Source organism: Ipomoea nil, unplaced genomic scaffold (genome assembly GCF_001879475.1).
Source record: "Ipomoea nil cultivar Tokyo-kokei standard unplaced genomic scaffold, Asagao_1.1 scaffold2735, whole genome shotgun sequence".
In the NCBI taxonomy this organism is placed as follows: Eukaryota; Viridiplantae; Streptophyta; class Magnoliopsida; order Solanales; family Convolvulaceae; genus Ipomoea; species Ipomoea nil.
The window spans coordinates 1,640,424-1,666,107 of NW_017619163.1; the positions used below are offsets into that span (position 1 = coordinate 1,640,424).

General features: G+C 34.5%; 1 protein-coding gene across 1 annotated transcript; it reads right to left on the reverse strand.

The window, feature by feature from the left end:
• Window positions 1-10,824: 10,824 nt before the first annotated feature.
• On the reverse strand, window positions 10,825-11,491 carry LOC109156530. Its single transcript, XM_019304382.1, has 2 exons — window positions 11,339-11,491; window positions 10,825-11,196 (listed from the first exon to the last, which is right to left on the reverse strand). The coding sequence occupies exons 1-2, from the start codon at window positions 11,489-11,491 to the stop codon at window positions 10,825-10,827; spliced, it is 525 nt and encodes a 174-aa protein (XP_019159927.1).
• Window positions 11,492-25,684: the final 14,193 nt, after the last annotated feature.

Consider the following 25,684-nt stretch of genomic DNA (forward strand, 5'->3'; position numbering starts at 1 on the left):
ACGGGGGTATAGTAGTAGTTCTCATTTGATAACAATCCTCTCTCTCTCATTCTTAGGTGATGACGTGATGACTAATCTTGTGCGTTCGTTTTTGTTTTTTTTTTTTGTTTTTTTTTTTTTATTTCGATGGCTCAGATTTGATTTCCTAAGATGACATGGATTGGTCTTTTTTGTTAAAGTTGGGTAGTAGTGTCTTTTTCTATTTTTTTTTTAAGTGTGAACGCATGTGTAATCCTTGCCTTAATTGGTTTCCTATTTTTTTTGGATCACCACCGTTGCGATTTGGAGCCGCGATTTCTTTGTCATTGATTGAGTGTTCGCCCATGCAATGTAATCGTTTTTTTTTTTTTTTTTGGTTTTTTTTTTCGCTAGTTCTTTCGAATATAATATTGCTTATATTTGGATGGTCGTGTATATGTACAAATGCCTGGATAGTACGATTGTGCATTCATGTGTGTTGGTTGTGCAATCCTGTGTTGTAAGTTATGCACCGTAGGGTGGTGAGTTATGCATTAGTGCACATAGTTCAGTGCATCATAGGACATTGAGATGTCCACTGTACGATTTTTATGTGGTGTTTGAATGCACAACTATAGACTTATTGATGCACAACACTCTATATAGAAATGCACAATAGTTTGTATAGTAATGCACATATTCTAATAAGACTTATTTACCCATAAATTTATATTTTTTAATATTTTAAAGGGATTTGTTTCCTTAATCCGTGTGATTTGTTCATTTTAATCTCAGCCATGCTTTATTTTGATTTAATGATCTAGATTAGTCCGGGCGTCCTCATCTAAGGTTAGGTCTTCACTTGATCCTCACACACACACACACACACACACTCACTAGTCTTTTCTATGCGCGATGCGCAAAAACATATGCCCAATATTTATATTTTTTAAAATAACTAAAAAACCCTTACTAATTAAAATATATATGAAATAAAATTTATTTATTATATTAATCCAATATATAATGCCTACAAATATGATTATCATTAAAGAATATAAGAAAAATATGTGGTGGATGCATGTGTATGGTAACAATAATAGAAAAGATAACGAAAGTTATAACGGTAGGGGTATTTTTGTCCAAATTATATATATATATATATATATATATATATATATATATATATATATATATATATATATATATATATATATATATATATATATATATATATATACACACATAGGGAATAGATCAGGTGCATTTGAGGCTTCCCGTGCGATTGTGCGGGTGGACGCACGTTAAGCATTAATCTGACGCACTTAAAGTACACAACACACGTACATTAAGCACACAAACAAAACATCTTCAGAACACAACCTCACGCATGTTAAGCACAAACCTCACGCATGTTAAGTACAAGTCTCACGCATGTTAAGCACAAGCCTCACGCATGTTAAACACAAGCACTCACGCACCTTAAGTTTTAAAAACAACTCACATTAAGTACACACTCACGCACATTAAGTACAAAACTCACGCACTTTAAGCACACGACTCATGCACTTTAAAGTTTCAACAACTCACACAACTCACATTAAGTACACCCTCACACACATTAAGCACAAAACTCACGCAAATTACGCACAAGACTCACGCGTACAAAACTCGCGCACATTAAACATTACATACTCACGCACATTAAACACAAATCTCACGTACATTAAGCACAAAACTCACGCACATTAAGTACAAAACTCGCGCATATTAATCACCCGCACAACTGCACGAGAAACACTTAAAGGCCTGTGAATACGGTGTTAATTGGAGTTAATTACCGAAATGGTCCCTTGACTATAGCGAAATTACCAATTTGGTCCTTGACTATTTTTTTTTGACCAATTAAGTCCCTCAACTTTAAAAATCTTAACCAATTTGGTCCTCCGTTTGTTTGACCGTTAGTCAACCGTTAACTTGGGACCAAATTGGTAATTCGCTATAGTCAAGGGACCATTTTGGTAATTAACTCTAAGGGTCGGCAATTCGGTTCAGTTTTCTCGAACCGAACTGTACCAAACTAGTTAGATTCGGTAATATACCGAACAACCGAACGGTAATAGATTCTTGTATACCGAACGGTTTGGTAAAAACTCGAACCGAACTGAGTTGTTTGGTAAAAACTGAACCGAACCAAATAACGTTTGAACTTTGGATTGCTATTTTGTTATATATTAGACTTTGGATATGGACTATGTAAACATCATAACACATAATATAGAACTTTTGATAACAAACCATAAAGAAATCAAATAAAACATTTACGAGAGATACCCGTGAGAATATGAGCTGAACGACAGAGCAAGCAGTAAGTGACTTGGATTTATTTATTTATTTATTTATTATTACTATTATTATTATTATTATAATATATTTTTTAAATCAGATGGTATTCGATTCAGTTCAATTTTTTACTGAACAATTCGAATCGGATCGGATCGCATTTTTTATCGAACCGTTCAATATACAAGAATCCAATATCGTTCGGTTGTTCGGTATATTACTTCAGTTCGGTTCGGTACGGTTCGATTCGAGAAAACTAAACCGAATTGCCCACCCCTAAAGGTAATTACCAAAATGGTCCCTTGACTATAGCGAAATTACCAATTTGGTCCCAAGTTAACGGTTGACTAACGGTCAAACTAACGGAGGACCAAATTGGTTAAAATTTTTAAAGTTGAGGGACTTAATTGGTTAAAAAAAATAGTCAAGGACCAAATTGGTAATTTCGCTATAGGGGACCATTTTGGTAATTAACTCGTGTTAATTGGTATTTAGAAATGCATGTCATATCATGTTCATCCTTAATTTGGTCCGTCCACCCAATCAATGACTACTATACCAAAAACAAAATGTCATTGTTACTACCATTACGTCCCACTGCAACCCACACACAGAGGCGAAGCTCCCTTCATTTCAGTGGGTTTACAAATTTTGTTGTTTATTGGCTTATTGCCTATACATACATATAAAATATATATATATATATATATATATATATATATATATATATATATATAATTTGAGAAATCTTAAAATTGATCCTCTAAAATAAAATATAATGGGGTCAATAAATATTATAGAAAATTTTTAATTCTCAAGACATAATAATAAAAAAGTTTAATAACTTTTCTTTTTCTTTGTGTTGCATGTCTCAATCCAACTAACTCATTTGCAAGTTTTGATAAGGAAAAATTGATTGGTATGACTCAATTTTATCGCTTTGAAAATTTACTTGTAAGTATTTTGAGACTTGATAATCAACTTTAGATTTATATCATTGATGTGCGTTCTAACTTTGCATTTTTTAATATCCAAGAGGTTGCAGTTCCCTTTATGAAAAACTAGTAGAAACAAAAAAAAAAAGAAAAAGAAAAAAAAAAGAGTGTATATTCAATTTTTTTTTTCTTGTGAAATTAGAATTAATATTCTCATGGCGACTACAAGTGTTGAAAGAGCTTTTTAAGCAATGAAGATATATATAGTGAATAACAGTTAGCGTATTGATAAATGATTTCTTGATTACGAAAAACATTATACAACGCTTTTAAAGTATGAAAACGCGTCGTGAACAATTGTAAAAATGGAAACATTTATTTATAAATGTAACTTATATTTATATTTATGTATCATTGAGAGTAATATTAAACTTAGTATAGTGACACCACTGATTTTGAATTATGGCTCCGCCACTATATAATAATAATAATAATAATAATAATAATAATAATAACAATAACAATAACAATAACAATAACAATAACAATAACAATAACAATAGCCAATGTTGATAAGAATATAATGGAAATCTAAAAAAATTATATTGGTGTAATAATGTGAATTGATACTTTGTAAATTTTAATTTATTCATTTTACAATGATAAAAAAAAAAAATTTCCAAAAGTACCATCTTTCACTTTTTACTTTTTTTTTTTTTTCATTTATGTACAACATTTAATAACGAAATATTCCGTTAACTATTTATTATTCTTAACTTTTTCATTACGTTTCTTTTTTTCATTAATTTTCTCATTCTAACCAAAGGCGTTGTAAATATACTAAAACGTACTGTCCACTGTAACGGTGCAACGTGTATTTTGTAAATAAAAATATGACGTTGTATTTTGTAGTTAAAAGAAGATGCGTTAATAGCATGAAACACATTTTGAGAGTTTGTTTCCACGTCCGCATCTCCCAAGCCCAAATCCTTCAACCAACTAAGGGCCCCTCGAATAAAATACACCTCGGCTTCATCGACACTGAAATGACCTTGCACATTAATACCTTTGGCAGCAAGAAACATACCCTCTGCATCCCTTAGTACCCAACCCGTTCCTATAGTATTGCTCCCATAATCAAATGCAGCATCAATGTTTACCTTTAACCTCCCTACTGCTGTTTCTTCCACGTTATAACTTCAGAGGTGGCAGTATTTTCATAGTTAATGTTGTCTTGCTTGCATGGATTCTCTAGCATTCTTCGAGCTATACCAAAAAGAAATGGATCTGTGTATCATAGCTTCCATAGCAAAAGTAATCCCCTTCCACACGTATTCATTTCTGCTGTTCCACAACCCCTAACACACCATTGTCATCTTACATAATAACTCCCGATTACATACTGTCATGCAAACACTGAACCAGTCCGATACATCACCATATTCATGCGTTATCGTAGGCAACTCTAGCTTGCTCCATACAGCCTACACTTTATGACATTTAATAAGGTAGCATTGTGAATTGGGGATAATTTTGTAAAAAATAGCTTAAAATGACATAAAATGGCATAGTAAGTGGCTATTTTGTGGTACAAATCAAATTCCAACTAGAAACGAGATCGAAAGGCTTGATTTAAGCCCGAGCTCGCGGGCACGAATGTCGTCCGGAAATTGGCAGGCCGGCCTTGCGGGCATAAGTTATGCCAAACTTCGGTATCATTTTCCAACCACTCCAACAGCCCTATATAAATTTTTTTTAGCTTCTCAAAACTCTGCTTCTACTCTCTTTCTTTAGCCAACAGTGTTCATACTTTGCTTTGTTTGCCGGGTTCTTTGTTTGGGCGATTAAACAAAGAATCGTAGCACGTTTTATCCTGGGAAACCTAGGCTACAACGCTCCTAGCACTTGTGAGAGGTAGCTGTTGAGATTAACAGGAACAAGAAAACAATAACAATGGCAGAAAAAGGTAAAGTAGGCAAGATTTATGTGGTTCGGCAAAGTGCCTACATCCACGGGAGTGAAACAATACTCTCATTCATAGTGATGGTGATAGTGGTGACGCAACCCCTTAGGGATACAACCAATATATTTATAGGCATCTAATCCCTGTACAAAGGGTCTACCTGTTTCACTCCTACTCCTAGTATGAGACAAACTCATATTCCTAATCCATATATGAGACAAACTCAACAATCTCCACCTTGGCGAATATGCTCTTTAGGAGAAAAGATAACTCAACAAATCTCCACCTTGACGAATATGCTCTTTAGGAGAAAAGACTTATCTCACCATCTCCACCTTCACATATATGCCCTTTAGGAGAAAAGACTATCTCCACCTTGGCAAATATGTCCTTTAGGAGAAAAGACTTATCTCACCATCTCCACCTTCACAATTATGCCCCTTAGGAGAAAAAGACTTATCTCACATATACACATGGGTAGGAACAACCATGTTCATCCCAACTAGCCAGCCATATGCACCACGCAGCATCAAACTTTTTCCAGCATGTACACGAACAGCTTTGTCCCAAGCCATTCGCCCCTCAGCCGTCGACCTGTTATACCAGCCGCGACTCATGCTAACTGTCTCGTTTAGCTGACCTCCTGCATCCGGCTCATACCAGGTCCCTCCTGGTATCCATGCTGCCCCAACACAATAGCGCCCCTGCAAAGTCACACTAAACCCGTGTGCCTTGCCCAATGTTCCACTAACCATTAATTGCCACTGGTTAGCAACACGCACCACGCAGCATCAAACGTTTTCCAGTGCATGTTCATGAACCGCTTCGTCTCCAGCAGTCCGCTCATACCAGCCGTGACTCATGCCAAGCCCGGCCCATACTAGGTCCATGTCTCATGACAAGCCCAACCCGTACCAGCCGTGACTCATGCCAAGCCCGACCCATACCAGTGCCATACTGGCCCATACCAAGCCCATATAAGCCCATACCGATACCAGGTCCACGACCCCTCCTGGTATCCGCGCTGCCCAACACTACAGCGCCCCTCACCACCTTCTCATCTAGCAGCTAGAAACACCCAACAAGTTCAAACAATGTTCGATCTTGTTACTAGTAACTGCTAGAACATCACCTTCACTATAATAAGAGTCATCAGCATGTACCACGTCCGTAGCTTCCTGCTTTTTCAACTCCTTCCAATCAGCCTCTTCCAGATTTGCTGGATTTTCCGCCCTCAAGGTTGTGACACCCCAAAAATCCACATTCAATCCATGGATTAATTGAGTAATTAATCCTATTTTATTTGAGGAATTAATTCCTAAAATCCTGATTTTTAATACTCAAGGACTAGAATTTGACTAGTCAACCTTTAAGTTGTGTTGTACCTTGTGCTTTGAGGGGAGTTCCCTTGTTCCTTACACTTTCTAAGGGTTAGTAAGGGTATTCTTGTCTTTTCACTAAGAGTTAGTATTGTAACCTAACCTAGAAGACTTCTTCATTTCATTCCCTACAATTCTTAGAAAATAGTTCTACCTTCTCTCTAGAAAAGAAGTGTAGCTTATTCTCCAAGCCAAGTTGAGACCCTTGTCAAGATTCCAAGATTTGCTTCCAAGATTCAACCTTTCACCTATTTGGGCATCTAGGAGGGTAAGATCTAAGTTCATCTTGTGTTTTTGGTTCCATCTTAGTTGTCTTTTTCTTAAAGGTAGGATCTTTATGATCTTTTGGTTTAATCTTGAAGTGGGTTTGGAAAGTAAGCCTTGTGGAGAGCTTGTTGTGGTGTAAAGTGAAGTCTTTTGGTCTTCAAGAGGTAACCCATGCTCTACAAAACCTATTTTGCTTACCTATATGTGATTTCTTGGATTCTATTTGTGTTTTGCTATGAAATGTGAGGGTTTATGCATTTGTCTTGTGATATTGCATATCTAGAGCTTGTGTTTAGGGTTCCTTTGTGCCATTGCTTGGCATTTTCCATGGTTCAAGTCATTTTGTTGTATTGGGTGAGATTTGGCATGTTTTGGACTTGAATTTGTGTTTGGAGAAGAAAATCCCCGAAGGGATTTGTTGTGGAACAGGGATGTTCGAGCGGGCGGAACGGCGGGCGGGGCACCACCCGCCGGTCTACCCGCGGGTACATAGGCCTGTGGGGATGTGTTCCCGCGGGCGGGACCACGGGTGGGGCACTACCCGTGGGTCCACCCGCGGGGAACACGGTGGTGTTCGTTCAGGATTTGTTCCCCGTGATTTGTTTGGCTCGGTATTTGGTCTTTTGGCTTCCCGTTATTCTTTTGTGGAACTATTTGAGTGTCTTCTTGATGTTTCGTATGTCTAGAACTATATGGTAGGTATCCATGTAGGACTTTGGTGTCTTGAATCGTGCTAAGTATTCAACATTGTGTTTCATTGGACCAAGAGCTGTCTTGTGTGTTCCTCGGAACTATCTTGAGTTTCCCCGTTGATAAGCATGCTAGTTTGTTATCTTAATGCTAGCGTGTGTGTTGTTTGTACCTTCCGTTTGGTTGATGATAACTTGTGTTATCCATCGTTGTTGTCGTTGGGCTGTGACCCGTTCCTTGATTGAGTATGTTTCATACCTTCGTTGTGATCTGTTGTTTGATTCTTGTTGAGTTGTGGTGCGTGTGTGGCTCTACCTAGATTGCACAATTAGTGGTATGAGACACTAGTCACCAAGGTATTGCAACGGTCCTCGTGGTGGCCGTGACGTGATTATGGAGTTGTGGCCTGAGTGATGGGTCCACGTTTTTGGGGGATAACATGTGTTATCCGGGCATGTGTTGCCGTGATTGGTGGTTTTCGTTGTTGGTTGTTGGTGGGGGACGACAGTCCTGGGGGAATAAGGTTGGACTAAGAAGTACAGGGGTCCTGGAGGTAATGGTTGGAAAGAAGGTACAAGGTTGGGGGTAGCCATAAGGTTGGAACAGGGCATAAGGAAGGCATACCAACTCGTGATGGGTGATGTTGCGAGGGCTTGTAAAGCCGGCGTTGTGTGATCTTCTCTCGTGACGTGTGTAGTCACAGGGGCTTGTGTTGTTTTGGCATATGTTGCCGTTGGGTGAGTTTTTATCCTTGCGTGTGGTTAACCTTTGTGGTTTGGGATGTGTTCCCGTGTTATCCTTGAGAGTGATGAGTCTTGTGTTGACAGTTGATCTTGGTTTTGACTTATATATATGTACTCCGTTTCGAAAATGGTTTTTATGACTTATATCTATCTATTTATGATACTTAACGGTATTGGTGGGTTACCAGCATTATTCGCTGACCGGGCGTCGTCCCAATGTTTATCTTTGTATCTTTCAGGTGATGTTTAGACGAGCGCGATGTCTAGAGCCTGGTAGCTTAGCACCTTTATCCTTGCTTTTGTGGCCTGTGCGCCAATGTAGTTAGACTGATGTTTTGGGATAGATGTATACACTTGCAGATTGTTTGCCGTAGCGTTTACCGTGTTTGGTAGACGTGGCGTGACACCCCGTTGGATTTCTTTTATCCAGTTTCGTTTTATCTTCCGCTGTGCTAGTTTTGTTGTTTAATCTGCATGTGTTAAGGCTTTTATATAGGTCTTGTTTGGGGGGTGTTACAAAGGTTTTCAGAAGGCACTGATATGCCAACAAATCCTTTACCCTAGACCGCCATAACCCAAAATTCCTTATACCATCAAACTTTGACACCTTGAATTTTATACTTGAACGGACCATCTCAACAGTGCTCTGATACCAATTTGTTGAGATTAACAGGAACAAGAAAATAATAACAATGGCAGAAAAAGGTAAAGAAGGCAAGATTTACGTGGTTCGGCAAAGTGCCTACATCCACGGGAGTGAAACAATACTCTCATTCATAGTGATGGTGATAGTGGTGACGCAACCCCTTAGGGATACAACCAATATATTTATAGGCATCTAATCCCTGTACAAAGGGTCTACCCGTTTCACTCCTACTCCTAGTATGAGACAAACTCATATTCCTAATCCATATATGAGACAAACTCAACAATAGCAAATAAGGTTTTAAGGAAAAAAACAATTTGTTCAAACTCATGCTAACCTCTACCCAAATATTCCACCTTTTCCTTCCCAATCTTTTTCTATTTTCCCATATAATAATAATCTTTCCGTAAGATTATTATTTTGGGGTTTTTCCACCTTATTACCCAACACACACTTCAAAACATCATCCATATCTCTGGCCTCTGCTCGTTGCTCGTTGCTTCCAAAATACATGTTATAGAAGATAAAGGAGCTCTTTTTCTATATTTTGATACTGTTACGTCCCATTCAGATCTCTGCGTGGATGGAGACATTCTAGGCGATTTTTGCATATATCAATTCTGCGTGGGAACTCTCTGTTGTAGTTTTTACCCCATTTCTATATATCGTTGCTACATGCCTCGATTCTATGCATGACATCTAAGCCAACAGTTCTATCCCAACTGTGTATGATGATTTCCTTGAAACGATCCTCTCTCAGCCATACATTCTCAAAACAGAAACGCCTCATTCTCATATGTTGCGAAACCTGAACCGGCACGAACAATAATGGGATATGATCGATGTATGGTACTGTAAATGAGTGCACCAGTGCTCCTTCAAATAGTGATAGCCACGATTCTGTAGTCAGAATCCTATCCAGCTTCTCTTCTAGCATATAATCGTGCCCCTAGGACATTCCCATGTAAATTGTGGACCAGAAAAAGAGAAATCAAGTAAACCACAATCACACACACTACATTCCAGAACCCTGTTAACAACTCATCAGGGTGAGGAGCTCGCCCCCTTTTATCAGATTGATCAAGTATATCATTAAAATCACCAATAATAACCCACGACAATAAACTAAGACATTCCAAAGTTCTTAGCTTATTCCAGGTTTCGCGACGACGCCACCTTTCCGGATAGCCATAATAGCATGTGAACCTCCACTGTGGACTGCCCACATCAAGTCTTATTTTCGAATCAATATGATTATGAGAGTAGCCAGTAATATCCAAATCAACACACTCGTCTCATAGTAATGCTAGACCACGTCAATGGCCTTGCGCGTCAACTACAAACATATTTTTGAAGCCTAACTGCACACAAATTGGCTCCATCTTATTCTTGTCAATAAAAGTTTCCAAAAAAAAAAAAAAAAAAAAGATAACCTTCGGCCTCTTATCGCGAAAAATATCCACGAGGACTCGAATTGCCGTCGGGTTGCCAAGCCCCCGGCAATTCCAAGAGCCACTTCCCTGTTTTTTGACAAGGTTGTCTCACAATCCATACCAACTAGAGGTATAAGATCCCCCTACGCATTATCCTCAATACGTCTTCGCTTATGATCAGTCACTATAATCACATGTTGTTGAGGGATCCCATATTCATGCCCAATAGATGAGCCTGCATGCATGGGCTGTTTCATTTTGTTGTTATGACCTTCATTCACATCTGCATTGCTCTCAGCGGAGTTCGTGCTGCTCGAGGTCATATCCTCCGTGCCTGGGGGTGTCCATTTCTTCCGTTCACTAGAGGATTCTGGTTGGATCCAACGTTGATCCGCTATAGGAACCAATCTACGAGATCCAGCCCGTAACCATGCCCCGTATGGTTTCTCAGCGTTTGGGTTTACACCCTAGAGTGTTTTTGGGCAAAGTTTGTCACCATGCCCAATAATCCCACATAGAAAGCAAAAAGTAGGCAACCTCTCATATCGGAAGTTAACAAACGCCCACGCACCATCATTCTTCTTTAACTTCATCTGTTTCTTCAACGGTTTGGAAATGTCAACAGTTACCCACACCCGGTAGAATGTTCGCAAACAGCCATCAAAGTTTCTGTCATCAGATTCAACCAGCATGCCAAGGAATGAACATATAGTTGAAACAACGGAATCCAAACGGAAACCAACTGGGAGATTATGGATCTGTATCCAGAAGTCACAGTGAAATAACTCCACTGTCTCAGGATCTTCATCCGACTGTAGGCGTCGCAAAACCAACAGAGACTGATCATAAGACCATGGCACATCATTGATGATACGATTAACATCTGCCTCATGATAAAACCTAATTAGAAACCGGCGGGGTTGAAGTTGACGCATATTCACCCCCATCAAAGGTATCCTGGAAGAATTGAAATTTCACAACCTTGCCTGTAACAAGCCTTCCAATAGCATAATACGATGTGTCCACAACTGCATCTGAAGCATTAACATTCTGAAACTGCATGGAGTTGTCATCATCATCAACATCGGCTAAAGTTAAATTCGCACAAATGGTCGATGTATCGGGAACTGCCATTTGAAACGGACCAATGTTTGAAAATTAAACATAAAACCCTAGAAAAGCTCATACATGGCTAAAGAGAAAACTCGCGAAAGTTAGCGAGAGAGATTTTTACTTGGAGCAAATACTAATTTTGGTCCCACGAGTATTAGCAAAATGACAGTTTTGGTCCACATGTTTAATTCCTACCAATTTTCATCCACGATTATTGTTTTAATACCAATTTTCATCCACAACTATTGTTTTAGTGCTAAAATTCATCACGCCGGTCACCCATTCGTTTAAGACATGCCGAAATATGAAATTATTAAGGGTACTTTCGTGCTTTTTAAATTAGGATCCCTATTTGAGCATGAATAAAGGGATTTAAGCCCTACGATCTATCTAAATTCGCAGTTTTCTTCCTCAAATTAAGGTAGGATAAGGAGGAGAACTGCGAAATGGGATCGATGTTAGGGCTTAAATTCATTGGTATTAAACTTTTTACACGAGACATCTTGATTATTTTTTTTTTTAAATAAAGTGAGGACAATATTGGAAAAAAAAAAACTCAATAGCTATAATTAGGGGCACCCTATGGTCGATGAGAAAAAGAAAGAAAAAAAAGAGTATATGTTCTAGAACTAATATTAATTAAACTCAGCTCATAGCTAGTAATTTAAGCAAAAAGTTTAATTTATTAAAAATAAAAGTATTATCCGAACTTACTAAAATAGATTCGTTGACCGTGTTTCCCTGCCTGGCTAACAGCCGCGCTTGCAATTTTGACAGAGGAACAAAGTGGTACCTTGGTGGCGGTTCTTTATCACTTATAGTAGAGTCGCAACTCAGCCGTGTGGGAGAAGTCTTTACCTCATCCCACCGGTCTGTGGAGGAGAGCATCCGCGGCAATGAGTTCCTTCCGCCTCGCCAACCACCGTCTCACGCTGCCTGCACCGCACGAATCGGAGCATGGTCTTCACGCCAGGCAACGGTGCTATGTAGACGCGGGTTACCGTCACGCTACGGGGGAGGCATCCTTTGGTGTGGTCCTAATCTCGCCAAATGGATCATTCATAGCCGCGCGGAACGGAAGGCTACCAACCTGTTTCTCACCTTTTATGCCAGAGGCCTTGGCTTGCAAGGAGGCTCTATCCTGGCTTGTAACACCCCCCAAACATGACCTAAATATAAAAGGCCTTAACACCTGTAGATCATACAACAAAACTAGCACAGCGGAAGATAAAAACGAATACTGGATAAAAGAAATCCAAACGGGGTGTTATGCCACGTCTACCAAACACAGTAAACGCTACGGCGATCAATCTGCAAGTGTATACATCTATCCCAAAAGGTAACAGTCTAACACTACAACGGCACACAGGCCACAAAACAAAGGTAAAGATACTAGACTACCGGCCACTAACATCACGCTCGTCTAGACATCACCTGAAAGATACAAAGATAAACATTGGGACGACGCTCGGTCAGCGATAATGCTGGTAACCCACCAATACCTGTTAAGTATCATACATAGGTAGGGTATATACAAAAATCATTTCGAAACAGAATACATATATATAAGTGTAAAACCAAGAGTAAACACCAACTCAAGACTCAACACTCATCAATAAACACCACGGGAACACATCCCAAGACCACAACGGATAACGACACCACAAGGATAAAGACACGACAAACGACAACACTTGCCTAGGCATCACATGCCTTTGTGACTACACACGTCACATGAGAGAACACACAACCACGGCTACACAAGCCCTCGTGACATCACCCGCCACGAGTTGATATGCCTTCCTTATGCCCTGTTCCAACCTTATAGCTACCCCCAACCTTATATCTAGTTCCAACCTTTACCTCCAGGACCCCTGTACATACAGTCCAACCTTATTCCCCCGGGAATCGTCATTCCCCCTCCGACAGTCCTCCAACAAAGCCACCGATTCATAGTACACAAGGTACCGTTCACGCACATGGCACACATGCCCAGATAACACATGTTATCCCCCAAAAACGTGAACCTTACACAAAGGCCACAGCTCCATAATCACGCCACGACCACCACGAGGACCGCTGCAATACCTTGGTGACTAGTGTCCCATACCACTAATCGTGCAATCCAGGTAAAGCCACACACGCACCACAACTCAACAAGAGTCAAACAACGGATTACAACGAAGGTGTGAAACATACTCAATCAAGGAACGGGTCACAGCCCAACAACATCAACGATGAATAACGCAAGTTATCATCAACCAAACGGAAGGTACAAACCACACACACGCTGGCATTAAGACAATAAACTAGCATGCTTAACAACGGAGAAACTCAAGATAGTTCCGAGGAACACACAAGACACCACACGGTCCAACGAAACACAATGTTGAACACTTAGCACGAATCAAGACACCAAAGTCCTACATGGATACCTACCATATAGTTCTAGACATACGAAACATCAAGAAGACGCTTAAATAGTTCCACACAAGAACAACGGGAAGTCAAAAGACCAAATACCGAGTCAAACGGATCACGGGGAACAAATCCCATCACAACACCAACCATGTACCCGCGGGTGGACGCACGGGTAGTGCCCCACCCGTGGTTCTGCCCGCGGGAACATCATCCCACAAGGCCATGTACCCGCGGGTAGGCCGGCGGGTGGTGCCCCGCCCGCGGGTAGACACTTGTACCACAACAAATCCCTTCGGGAATTTTCTTCTCCAAACACAATTTCAAGTCCAAAACATGCCAAATCTCACCAAACACAACAAAATGACTTGAATCATGGAAAATGCCAAGCAATGGCACAAAGGAACCCTAAACACAAGCTCTAGATATGCAATATCACAAGACAAATGCATAAACCCTCACATTTCATAGCAAAGCACAAGTAGAATCCAAGAAATCACATATAGGTAAGCAAAATAGTTTTTAGTAGAGCATGTGTTACCTCTTGTAGACCAAAAGACTTCACTTCACACCTCAACAAGCTCCTTACAAGGCTTACTATCCAAACCCACTTCAAGATCACACCAAAAGATCATAAAGGTCCTACTTTTAAGAAAAAGACAACTAAGATGGAACCAAAAACACAAGATGGACTTAGATCTTACCCTCCTAGATGCCCAGATAGGTGAAAGGTTGAATCTTGGAAGCAAATCTTGGAATCTTGACAAGGGTCTCAACTTGGCTTGGAGAATAAGCTACACTTCTTTTCTAGAGAGAAGGTACAACTAATTTCTAAGAATTGTAAGGAATGAAATGAAGAAGTCTTCTAGGTTAGGTTACAATACTAACTCTTGGTGAAAAGTCAAAAATACCCTTACTAACCTTTAGAAAGTGTAAGGAACAAGGGGACTCCCCTCAAAGCTCAAGGTACAACACAACTTTAAGGTTGACTAGTCAAATACTAGTCCTTGAGTATTAAAAATCAGGATTTTAGGAATTAATTCCTCAAATAAAATAGGATTAATTACTCAATTAATCCATGGATTGAATGTGGATTTTTGGGGTGTCACATGGCTGCTCGAGAGGAATATGGTTGATGTGGATCTACTCACGGATTGCTTGCAACTTCGGAATGTTGTGCGCCAGGAGCCAATGACTATTATTCTTATGCTGGGGTCACAGTCGACCACTGTAGGTCGCTGATGGCTTTATTTACTTATAGTTCATTAAGTTATAGGCATGTTAATTTACATGCATATGTTTTAGCTTCGTTAGCTTTTACTCAGGACCAGGTTATGACGTGGGATTCAATCCTACCTGACTCTATTGCAGCTTTGCTTCATTAATACAATCATTTATTGGTTGGCATTCAAAAAAATTTGAAATATTTTTTTGGTTAACCAATTAACTAAAATATTTTAATCTAATTAAAACAAAATTAAAAGTTTATAAATAAAATTTGTACATTCATAATTCACAATACAAAATAGTCATTACATTAATATATAAATGAAATAAATTTGAAAAACTATTTTAATAATATGATTTATGAATTATACAAAATTTACACACATATATGCACACACGTAATTCGATTAACTAATAAGTTAATTCGATTAATTGACACGTACTTTCAAATTGAATTAATCATTAACTAAAATTCTTAAAAATCATTAATCATTAACTGCATCAAAATATTTCGATTAAAAATAATTAATCAAAGTTTGTCAATTCAATTGATTAACAGAGTTTTCACTAAATTATGTACGCCCCTACCCCTACTATTGGTCTCTAAGTTGAGTTATTCAGTTAGAACTTGCTTAAACAACTTAGGTTGAATGGCCTTATTAAATTTTTTTGCCTATTAAAATCGCATACTCTTAAGTAGTGATTGGAGAAATGAAAAATTGAAAAAATGGAGACGGAACACTGAAAAACTGGAAAAATGAAAAATTGAAAATGAAAAAACAGAGAAATAAAGTAAACGATCCTTTATATTTGCAGAAGGTATGATTTTTTATGGGACCCAGGAAGAGAGAGAAAAGGAAAAAAGGCTTTTGTGCTCTGCGTGTTGAGCGCATAAGGCATGCCCTTACACGCACCCTTTGGGCGCATAAATCCCAAATTTAACAATTTTTTTTTTTATTTTGACAATCTTGTTTTATTATTATTATTATTTTTTTCTCTCCTCCTCATCTTATTTTTCTTAGTCATACAAAAATTCCTCAAAAATTACGAAATACAAACTTTCAAGCAAAATAAAAGAAGTAAATTGAAGAAGAGATTGTAGCGTTTTAGATGAAATTGTTGTGGTGCATGTGGGTTTGTGATGAGCACGCGTGGAATGGTCGAAAAATTGAGTCGTGAAAGTTAATTAAATGTCACATCAATTGCGCCTTTCTTCATTTTCTATTCCCATTTCCATTTCCATCACCAAACGAAACGAAAATATCCCAATTACATCAACCTCGTTTGCTACAGTACGCTAAAGCGAATTACCGAACATAATATATCGCAGCCGTCTCGTCCCGTCTCGTCTCGTCTCGTCTCGTGCGGATTTTATCGCGGCATGAAGAAAAATCTTGTGGCTAGTGGGATGTAAGCTGTCACCGTCAGACACTGCTACAAAACATTTTACGAAGTACGAGTACTTAATAGGGGGTTTATTTTTTTATTTATTTATTCAAAACTTCAAATGATCCTTGCTGTGTATCATTGTACTTCGCTAGTTTACTCAAATAGTTGAGGTTTTTATATTAATTTTTTGTGAACTTCAGTATTTACTAGAAAAATACTTCACGTACTTAAAAAAAAAAAAAAAAACTTTCTAACGTTTATTTTTACTTATATTCAAATTTAATTAGATGAACAAAAAAAGAAGATAAAGATTATAATCTCTTATTAAATAATCAAGACATGTAATGTCATATGCGGTAAAAATTTGGAGTACCATTTGAAAGTTCAGGTAAAATTACTCTTTTCACTAACTTACTTAATCTAAAAAAAAAATAAAAAACTCTTCTTTCTATTAGTTTTAAGTGTTTCTTTTCTTCTTTTTTTTTTTTTAACTTTTTTATGGACTCACATTTTACTTCATTATATTTTAATTATTTATTTATCTATTACTTCTTTCGTCCCATTTTATAATCGGGTTCGACTAACAAGACTTGAATGAAGTTATTTATAATTTAATTTTTAATAATATTAAGTTTAGAAATTAATGTGTAAAATTTATATATTTAGAAAATATATTAAAAGTACTATTAAACACAAAAAATCAAATTTAAAAATTGTATGAAAATGCTAATAGATATAAGCAAATGAGAAAGAATTAGTTTGACGAATAAATAGTAAGTATAATAAATAAAATGAGATAGATGGATTTTCAAAAAAAAAAAATGAGATAGATGGAGTGTCATTATAAAATTCTAATTACAATTATTATTTTTATTATATTTAAATTAAAAATTTTAACATTTAATTTATTTAAAAATTATGTTATATATAAAAAAACACAAAGTTGGGCGTTGGCCGCGGCATGTAACGACCATCTAAAAAAATACGGAATAATAAATAATAAGCTATTTTAAGCTAGCTGTCACTCTGAAGCACCTTAATGTGCGCGTGGGAAACACGCATCCGTTCGTGCTTTCCCCTCTCTTTTTTTTCTTTTCTTGCAAAAACAAAGTCTTTGCTGGAGAAAAAACCAAGACTCCCATTTGTGAAAAATCAATCCACCAATTTTTTCTTATGCAAAAACCAACCTAAAAACCCCTAATGGAGTTGCTTATAGTGTTAGAGATTTATATAGTAATGAGAGTTAATGGTTCAGATGAACTACCATGAAAAGCTTAAATAATATTTGGTGTTGTGGAGTTATAAATATTATTTTAGTTTGGTAGAAAGTAAGTTGGAAAATATGTTTTCGTATGGTTGAAGTTTCGGCTATATGATGAACTTTCGTATGATGAACTTTCGACTATTTGGCTCCTTTCGGCCAAATGAAAATAATGAAAGTTCACATGCATAACAAGTATTAATATATACATTAACGAAAGATGGCTTTCACTTCTTTCTTTTGTTTTGAATGTACTGCATGCATGACTAGTTATATATATTTTTTATATGTTTATTCATTTTGCATGTTAACATGCAATGAATAATGAATATATATAATATATATATATATATATTTAACGTTGCTATTTTGTATGCAGTGCATGAACCTACGAAGGTCTGTATCATATGAATATATATAATATTAAATTATATATTTCTCATGCTTGATATATCAGATAAGATATATCTTATGGAAGTTAGAGTTTTTGAACTCCTATAACTTTCATGTAACTTCTCCAAACTGCTATATTTATTTTATATAAATATCTGAAGAAACATCTGAAGAATACAGAGAAAAAGAAAATAGGCAATTGATGGAGGCAATCAACTTGCAGGAAACCAAGACATTTCACAGGCTTACAATTCTACAGGGAATTCTCAAACAAAGCAACTTGAGAATTTCATTCATCTTCTTGTATCCCATAAGATTAAATCTTGAACCTTGTTGCTTTTATAGAGGGAGATTTAAAGCTTATAGGAAAGTGATTACACGCCTGAAGAAATCAAATGATCCAGTTTTTGTTCCCTGTTGTATTATGTATTATTGTTGTATCTCAAATGTATTACAGATTACAAGCACTTTTTCTAACAATCTATAAGCTTTAAAGTTTCTAAATCTGTGATCATGGTCTTGTCTTGAAAGTTTTGAAGACAAGATGCCAGGCGTGAACAGTTTCCAATCACGGAAATATTTCGGAATGAGAATTTCGAATTTGGTGGTAAGGATGATAGAAATCACTTTCTATTGTACAAGAAGGTTTTTCATGCGATTTTGCATGTTATTCATGGCATGCTGTGTACATGTTGTACATGTGGATTAAATGCATGTTGTGCAGTTTTTGTTTTCATCTTCACTTAAAGTCATGGGGCATCAAGTGATGCTAAGGTGATTAATGAGATGTGTAAAATGATTTTATTTAAATAAATCATTTTGTTAGCCATAATTAATTGGCTTGAGAAGATGTGTACTTCCCTAGTTTGGGTGTGTGGTTTTAGCACATTAAAGGCCGGAAGATATGGATTATCAAGGTAGATACAAGTTACAGGATGAGATCGGAACATTACCTTCTTTATATTTGTCTCGGCCTCGGCAGGTACGTAAGTTTTATTTTACTTACTAGTTAAGTTCTGGTTTCTGTCTAGAAGGTATGCATACGATTCTTTTGAGTTTTTGCATAGCCTGCCAGTACAAGGATATGTTTATGCATGTATATAAATATTTTTATATTGAGACTCTGTCTCGGTTGCATGCATAATATACAAGATACATGTATAATATGTTGGATCTTGGTGTGTTGTATATTGTCAAATTTGGTGTAGTTTGGTGTTGTAAATATTTCTGGTATCATTTGCATGGATAAAGAGTTGCATAATGATAAGATGAAATTATTTTTATTTTTTCATGCATGAAATATTGGTATTTTAGCACATATATGTTTTTATCCTTGTGAAAGTTTTTGAAATATTATGTTATTAATATTTCTAATAAAGACAGAAAGCCTAGGAAATATTCTGTTATATTTCTTATAAAGGCATACAGAAACTTTTATGCATGAAGTATGCATAATGAATTTCATAAAAATTTATGAATGTATTTAACACAAAGTTTCTCATTTTGAGAATGTGTTAAAATTCTGAAAGCCAAAAAGTTTACTAGCTAGTTTATCTAGTATGGCTGGCAATTAGGAGTGAAAAGAAAGTTTAAATTTAAATCATGGATTGAGATTTTAAGTTGGTATGATTCTTCAGTTTAGAAGAAACATGAAAAGTTAAAAGCTTAAAATCAAAATGGTTTATTCTCCCAAGTTGATGTTCTCTGAATGGAGGAGGTTTATTCTCCAAAGTTGATGATGTCTCAAATGGAGGAGGTTGAATTTTTATTTTAAGAAGTCCTCACTGCTAATAAGTTCAGCATGATGATTGAAATTCTTGGTTGTAGAATTTGCAGGATATAAATATTTATTGACTAGGAACTTATTAAGTGAGTTCCGGTATAATCAATTGAATATTTTATTTCACCATTTCTTTAATAGAATATTAAAATTTTATCAATCATCATGTTCAGTTGGCTAAATGGATGGGATCGGTAGGAATTTTGATATACTTGAATAAAACCATTAAGTATGGTTTAGTATATTTAATAGAAAATTCCATCCTGGAAAGATATTCTAATGTCAGTTGAAAGTCTAATCATGAAACTTGTTCCTTAGTTAGCAGATGGATATTTTTGTTTGGAGGAGGTGTTGTTTTATGGGTTTATAAAAAGGCAAAGTTGCTTTTTCAACTACGGCATCTGAATTTCTTACGTTGGCTTTGACATGCAAGAAGTTGATTGGCTAAGGAATTTGATTATTTAGATTCCGGTTTGGCCAAAACCGATGTCACCAGTTTTAGTACATTGTGACAGCGCTACTACACTGGCCAAAGCATATAACAATAAGTTATAATGGCAAGTTAAGACACATAGGCATGAGACATAGCTATGTGCGGGAGCTCCTAAGTTATGGTGTTGTAGCATTGGACTTTGTACGGTCCCGGTGTAATTTAACGGATCCGTTTGCAAGAGTCCTTGCAAGGGACATGGTTCATCGGAAGGGATACGGAAAGCCTAAATTAAAATTGCAAGTGAAGGAAAGCTCAACTCACATCTAAGTTATTACGTTAGACCTTGAGTTCAATGTAGATGAGTACTTCATTTTGTGATTTGCAAGCATCAAAAGTTTAATTAAAATTGTATCCAAAGAAAAGGTGATGCTTGGTTCTGCATTGAAGTAGGGATGAGTTTTACTCTTAACTGATCTTTTGAAAAAGTGCAAGATGCAGTGCATGAGTTAAAAGATTAGCCTCTGTGAGCATGAAGTGTGGCCGCTTCAAACAAGTTTGGGCTTTATTTGGTACGTGCTCATTAATGGATACGGACACATGGCCATAATAGTGTCAAGTTACAGTGAGTTGTAATGACTGTAAAACTTGTGTGTGTTATATCTACGTTTCTTCAAAGAGACTGCGTGATTCAAGGTTCGTCCATCACTGCAATCCGAATTAATGTAACGCATATAATACTATGTGAAAGTTCAATCTCTAAGACACTTTCATTTATGCATGAGTTTTGGATCTATCTTGGTACAATATTAATTTTTACTATATAAATGGAGGAGGAATGTTAGAGATTTATATAGTAATGAGAGTTAATGGTTCAGATGAACTACCATGAAAAGCTTAAATAATATTTGGTGTTGTGGGGTTATAAATATTATTTTAGTTTGGTAGAAAGTAAGTTGGGAAATATGTTTTCGTATGGTTGAAGTTTCGGCTATATGATGAACTTTCGTATGATGAACTTTCGGCTATTTGGCTCCTTTCGGCCAAATGAAAATAATGAAAGTTCACATGCATAACAAGTATTAATATATACATTAACGAAAGATGGCTTTCACTTCTTTCTTTTGTTTTGAATGTATTGCATGCATGACTAGTTATATATATTTTATATGTTTATTCATTTTGCATGTTAACATGCAATGAATAATGAATATATATAATATATATATTTAACGTTGCTATTTTGTATGCAGTGCATGAACCTACGAAGGTCCGTATCATATGAATATATATAATATTAAATTATATATTTCTCATGCTTGATATATCAGATAAGATATATCTTATGGAAGTTAGAGTTTTTGAACTCCTATAACTTTCATGTAACTTCTCCTAACTGCTATATTTATTTTATATAAATATCTGGAGAAACATCTTTATTTATAACTGCTATCTTTATTTTATATAAATATCTGGAGAAACATCTTTATTTTATATAAATATCTGGAGAAACATATGAAGAATACAGAGAAAAAGAAAATAGCAATTGATGGAGAAAATAGCAATTGATGGAGGCTAGAATGATAATGTATTACAGATTAATTACAAGCACTTTTTCTAACATATAGCAATCCCATTAGTGAACTTTCAAGAGTTTTTTTTTTAATTTTTTTTTTCTTTTTTTTTTTAAGGAAGGGGAATACCCTACATATACATATTATTTGCTTCAACTAAGGTTCGAACCTTACACCTCCCACTTAAGGGAGCAACCCAATAACAGTAGACTACAAACTTTCAAGAATTTTTTGATTTTTGATTTTTGATTTATTTATTTATTTATTTATTTTTTGCGTTGAGCACAACATTCATGCCTTTTTGGGCGCATAAAATTAAAGTGTTTCTTTCAAAAAAAAATTAAAGTAACTATATTTTTTTCATTTTTTTTTTTTGAGAACAGTAAGTTTTTTTTAAAAAAAAAAATTTGTCAGATTTTTTTTAAATTCCTTTTTCTTTTCTCTCTCCTCTCTCTCTTAGTTAGCACCTCAAATACCTAAAAGAAAAACTAAAAAAATTGAGCAATCCCATCAAGAATTTTTTTTAATGGTTTTTACATATCTAAACACTTGTCTATATACCAGATTATGTGGTCTAATAGTACCTGGATTGGACTTTTATTTGAAAGGTTGTGAGTTCGAGCCTCAATGGAGGTATTATTGGCTCTTTGTGTTTCAGTAAGTTTTACAAATGGGGTAAAACTTTTTTAGTGGCTTTTATTACTTATGTGGTTTTTAATTATGTGGGCCAATTAAATTGATGAAAAACTAAAGAAGGGTCATAGGTCACCTGTTGCACCCAACTAGCGCGTGAATGGGCATCATCATCATCATCATTATTATTATTATTATTATTATTATTATTATTATTATTATTATTTTACTTTTTTCCACTCAAATTGTTTTTCCTTTTTCTTTTTTCTTTCATTTTTCTTATTCCCTCATCTTTCCTATTTGGCAATGTAGAAAACACCAAAAAATCAACACTATTGAGGATGCTCTTATGATATAACTACATCCATTTCATTTATTTTATGGCAAAACGATATTTTTACCCCTTAAATTATGTGCTTATAATAATATTTTTTATTGAATTATATATATATATATATATATATATATATATATATATATATATATATATATATATATATATATATATATTTGTCATCTCAATTATTTTAAAAGTGATAATCTTTCCTCTTCATATTAAATAGGTTTTTTGATTGTTAAAAATATGTATTTCAAGTCACGTTCACTCTCCAACTAATTAATGTTTATGTATGGGAATCATAATAAATGAAAAAAAAGTACAACACTATTTGCTAATACTAGTATTTGCGAATAAATTTGTTATAATATTTTAAAAATATTTAGATTGATATATAATTGTATAAATTATAACATCGAATATTATATAATATAATTGAAGAATTGAGTTGCACCGATTATGTTTTCTGATGTTATCAATGCATGAATTCGAGTAAATAATTTCTCAATTAATAGCTAACGTATAGATATTTTTTTTTGAAAGAAGGTAACGTGTAGATATACACATTCGTTGCTGCAACTCTAGAGATTTTATATATCAGTGTTTATAAATTGTATTAATTGGGCTAATTAACTCGTTGTCTGGCAACTCAGTTATAGAGATTATTTATACGAAAGTTATATTTTCTATGTAGATATATAGCAATTTTGTCATCTTTGTATATATATACAAAAAAACATAATATCAATGGCTTGAATTATACATTATTGAAAATCTCTTTGTAGACGACATTGGTAGTAGTAACGGAATTTTATCCATCCTTGTCGAGAGTTAAAACAATCAGACCATCAGGATGGGTGACTCGGGAAAAAGTCACATACAATTAACTGTGATTAAAGACTGTTTTTTTCAGTAATAAATCAACGTGAGTTAGTGTTTGACCCTGACTTTAATTTGTTGATAGTCATGGCATATGCGAACATCAACGTGAATTGTTTTCATTAGAACTTGAAGGGTAATTTCGTATCAGAAGGGCGAAAGACATTTTAATTGAAGATTTTACTTTTATTAATAGTATAGATATAGATTGGTGTAAATAATAATTAATAAATTATTATTTCCTTATAAAATTACATAGAATTTCAAATAGATTTTCTCATTTATTACGCAGAATTTGTTTATGTTATTCTCACAATTATAATGGTTTAATTATTCTCTGAATTTGATAAACATTTTCCATTTTTAAGTACATATTACCTTTAATTTGTGATAAAAATTTATTAGATATTAGTTAATTTTCATATAAAATTTTGTTACCAATTAAGCTTTATTGATTTTTTTACCAATTAATTAATATTCATATTAATTTGGACGGGAATGTTGAAGATGGGGATTTGACTTTTACTAATAGTACAAATTGGTGTAAATAATAATTAATAAATTATTATTTTTTTATAAAATTACGTAGAATTTCAAACGAATTTTCTCATTTGTTACGCATTATTTGTATCCATTATTTTCACAATTATAATAATTTAATTATTCTCAGAATTTGGTAACTATTTTTAACTTTTATGTACATATTGACTTTAATCTGTAGTAACAATTCATTAGATATTAGTTAATTTCATATAAAATTTTGTTACCAATTAAGCTTTATTAATTTTTTACTAATTAATTAATATTCATATTAATTTGGGCTGAAATGTTGTAAAGGAGGATTTTATTTTTATTAAATTCATTTATTAAGGAAATTAAAACTAATTAAACTAAATCTAATCATGTTATATTTCTTTGTAATTGTATATTAATTTCATTTTGAAATCATTGGTTCACATATTTGAATTATTTATTTTTTCTTTAATTATTCTCGTTGTAAACATAAATGATATTGCAATAATTAATTTAAGATATTTATCAAATTGTATTTTTTAAAATATAAAATATTCTCATGTTTAGGGATTAAAAAATATTTTTAAATTATTTTTTATTAGTAAGTATTTGTATTTTTAAAATATTTTCCAGCAACTCAAACACTCCCTTAGTTTCTAATAAAAAATTAAAAAATAAAAGTCATTTCATTAAAAAAAATTAAAACTAATTAAAGTAAATTTAATCATATTATATTTATTTGTAACTCTATATTAATTTCATTTTGAAATCATTGGTTCATATCTTTGAATTATTTATTTTTTTTTCTTTAATTATTATAAACAGAAATTACGATATTTATCGAATTGTATTTTTTAAAAAAATATAACATTTACACATGTTATGAGTGGTTAAAAAATATTTTAAAATTATATTTTTTTAAAAAAATATTTTTCAACAATCCAAACACTTACTTAGCCTCTCATAAAAAAACTGATAAAGAAAAGTCATTTCATTAAGAAAATTAATACTAATTAAAGTAAATCTAATCATGCTATATTTATTTGTAACTGTATATTAATTTCATTTTAAAATCATTGATTCACATATTTAATTGTTTTAATTATTATAATTTATAAACAGAAATGATATTATACTAATTAATTTATGATACTTATCAAATTGTATTTTTTAAAAATATAAGATTTGCACATGTTATGAGGGGAATATTTTAAAATTATTTTTTATTAGTAAGTATTTATAAAAAAAAAAAAAATCCAGCAACCCAAACACTCCCTTAGTCTCCCATAAAAAAGTGATAAAGAAAAGTCATATTATTAATGGAATTAAAACTAATTAAAGTAAATATAATCATGCTATATTTATTTGTAACTATATATT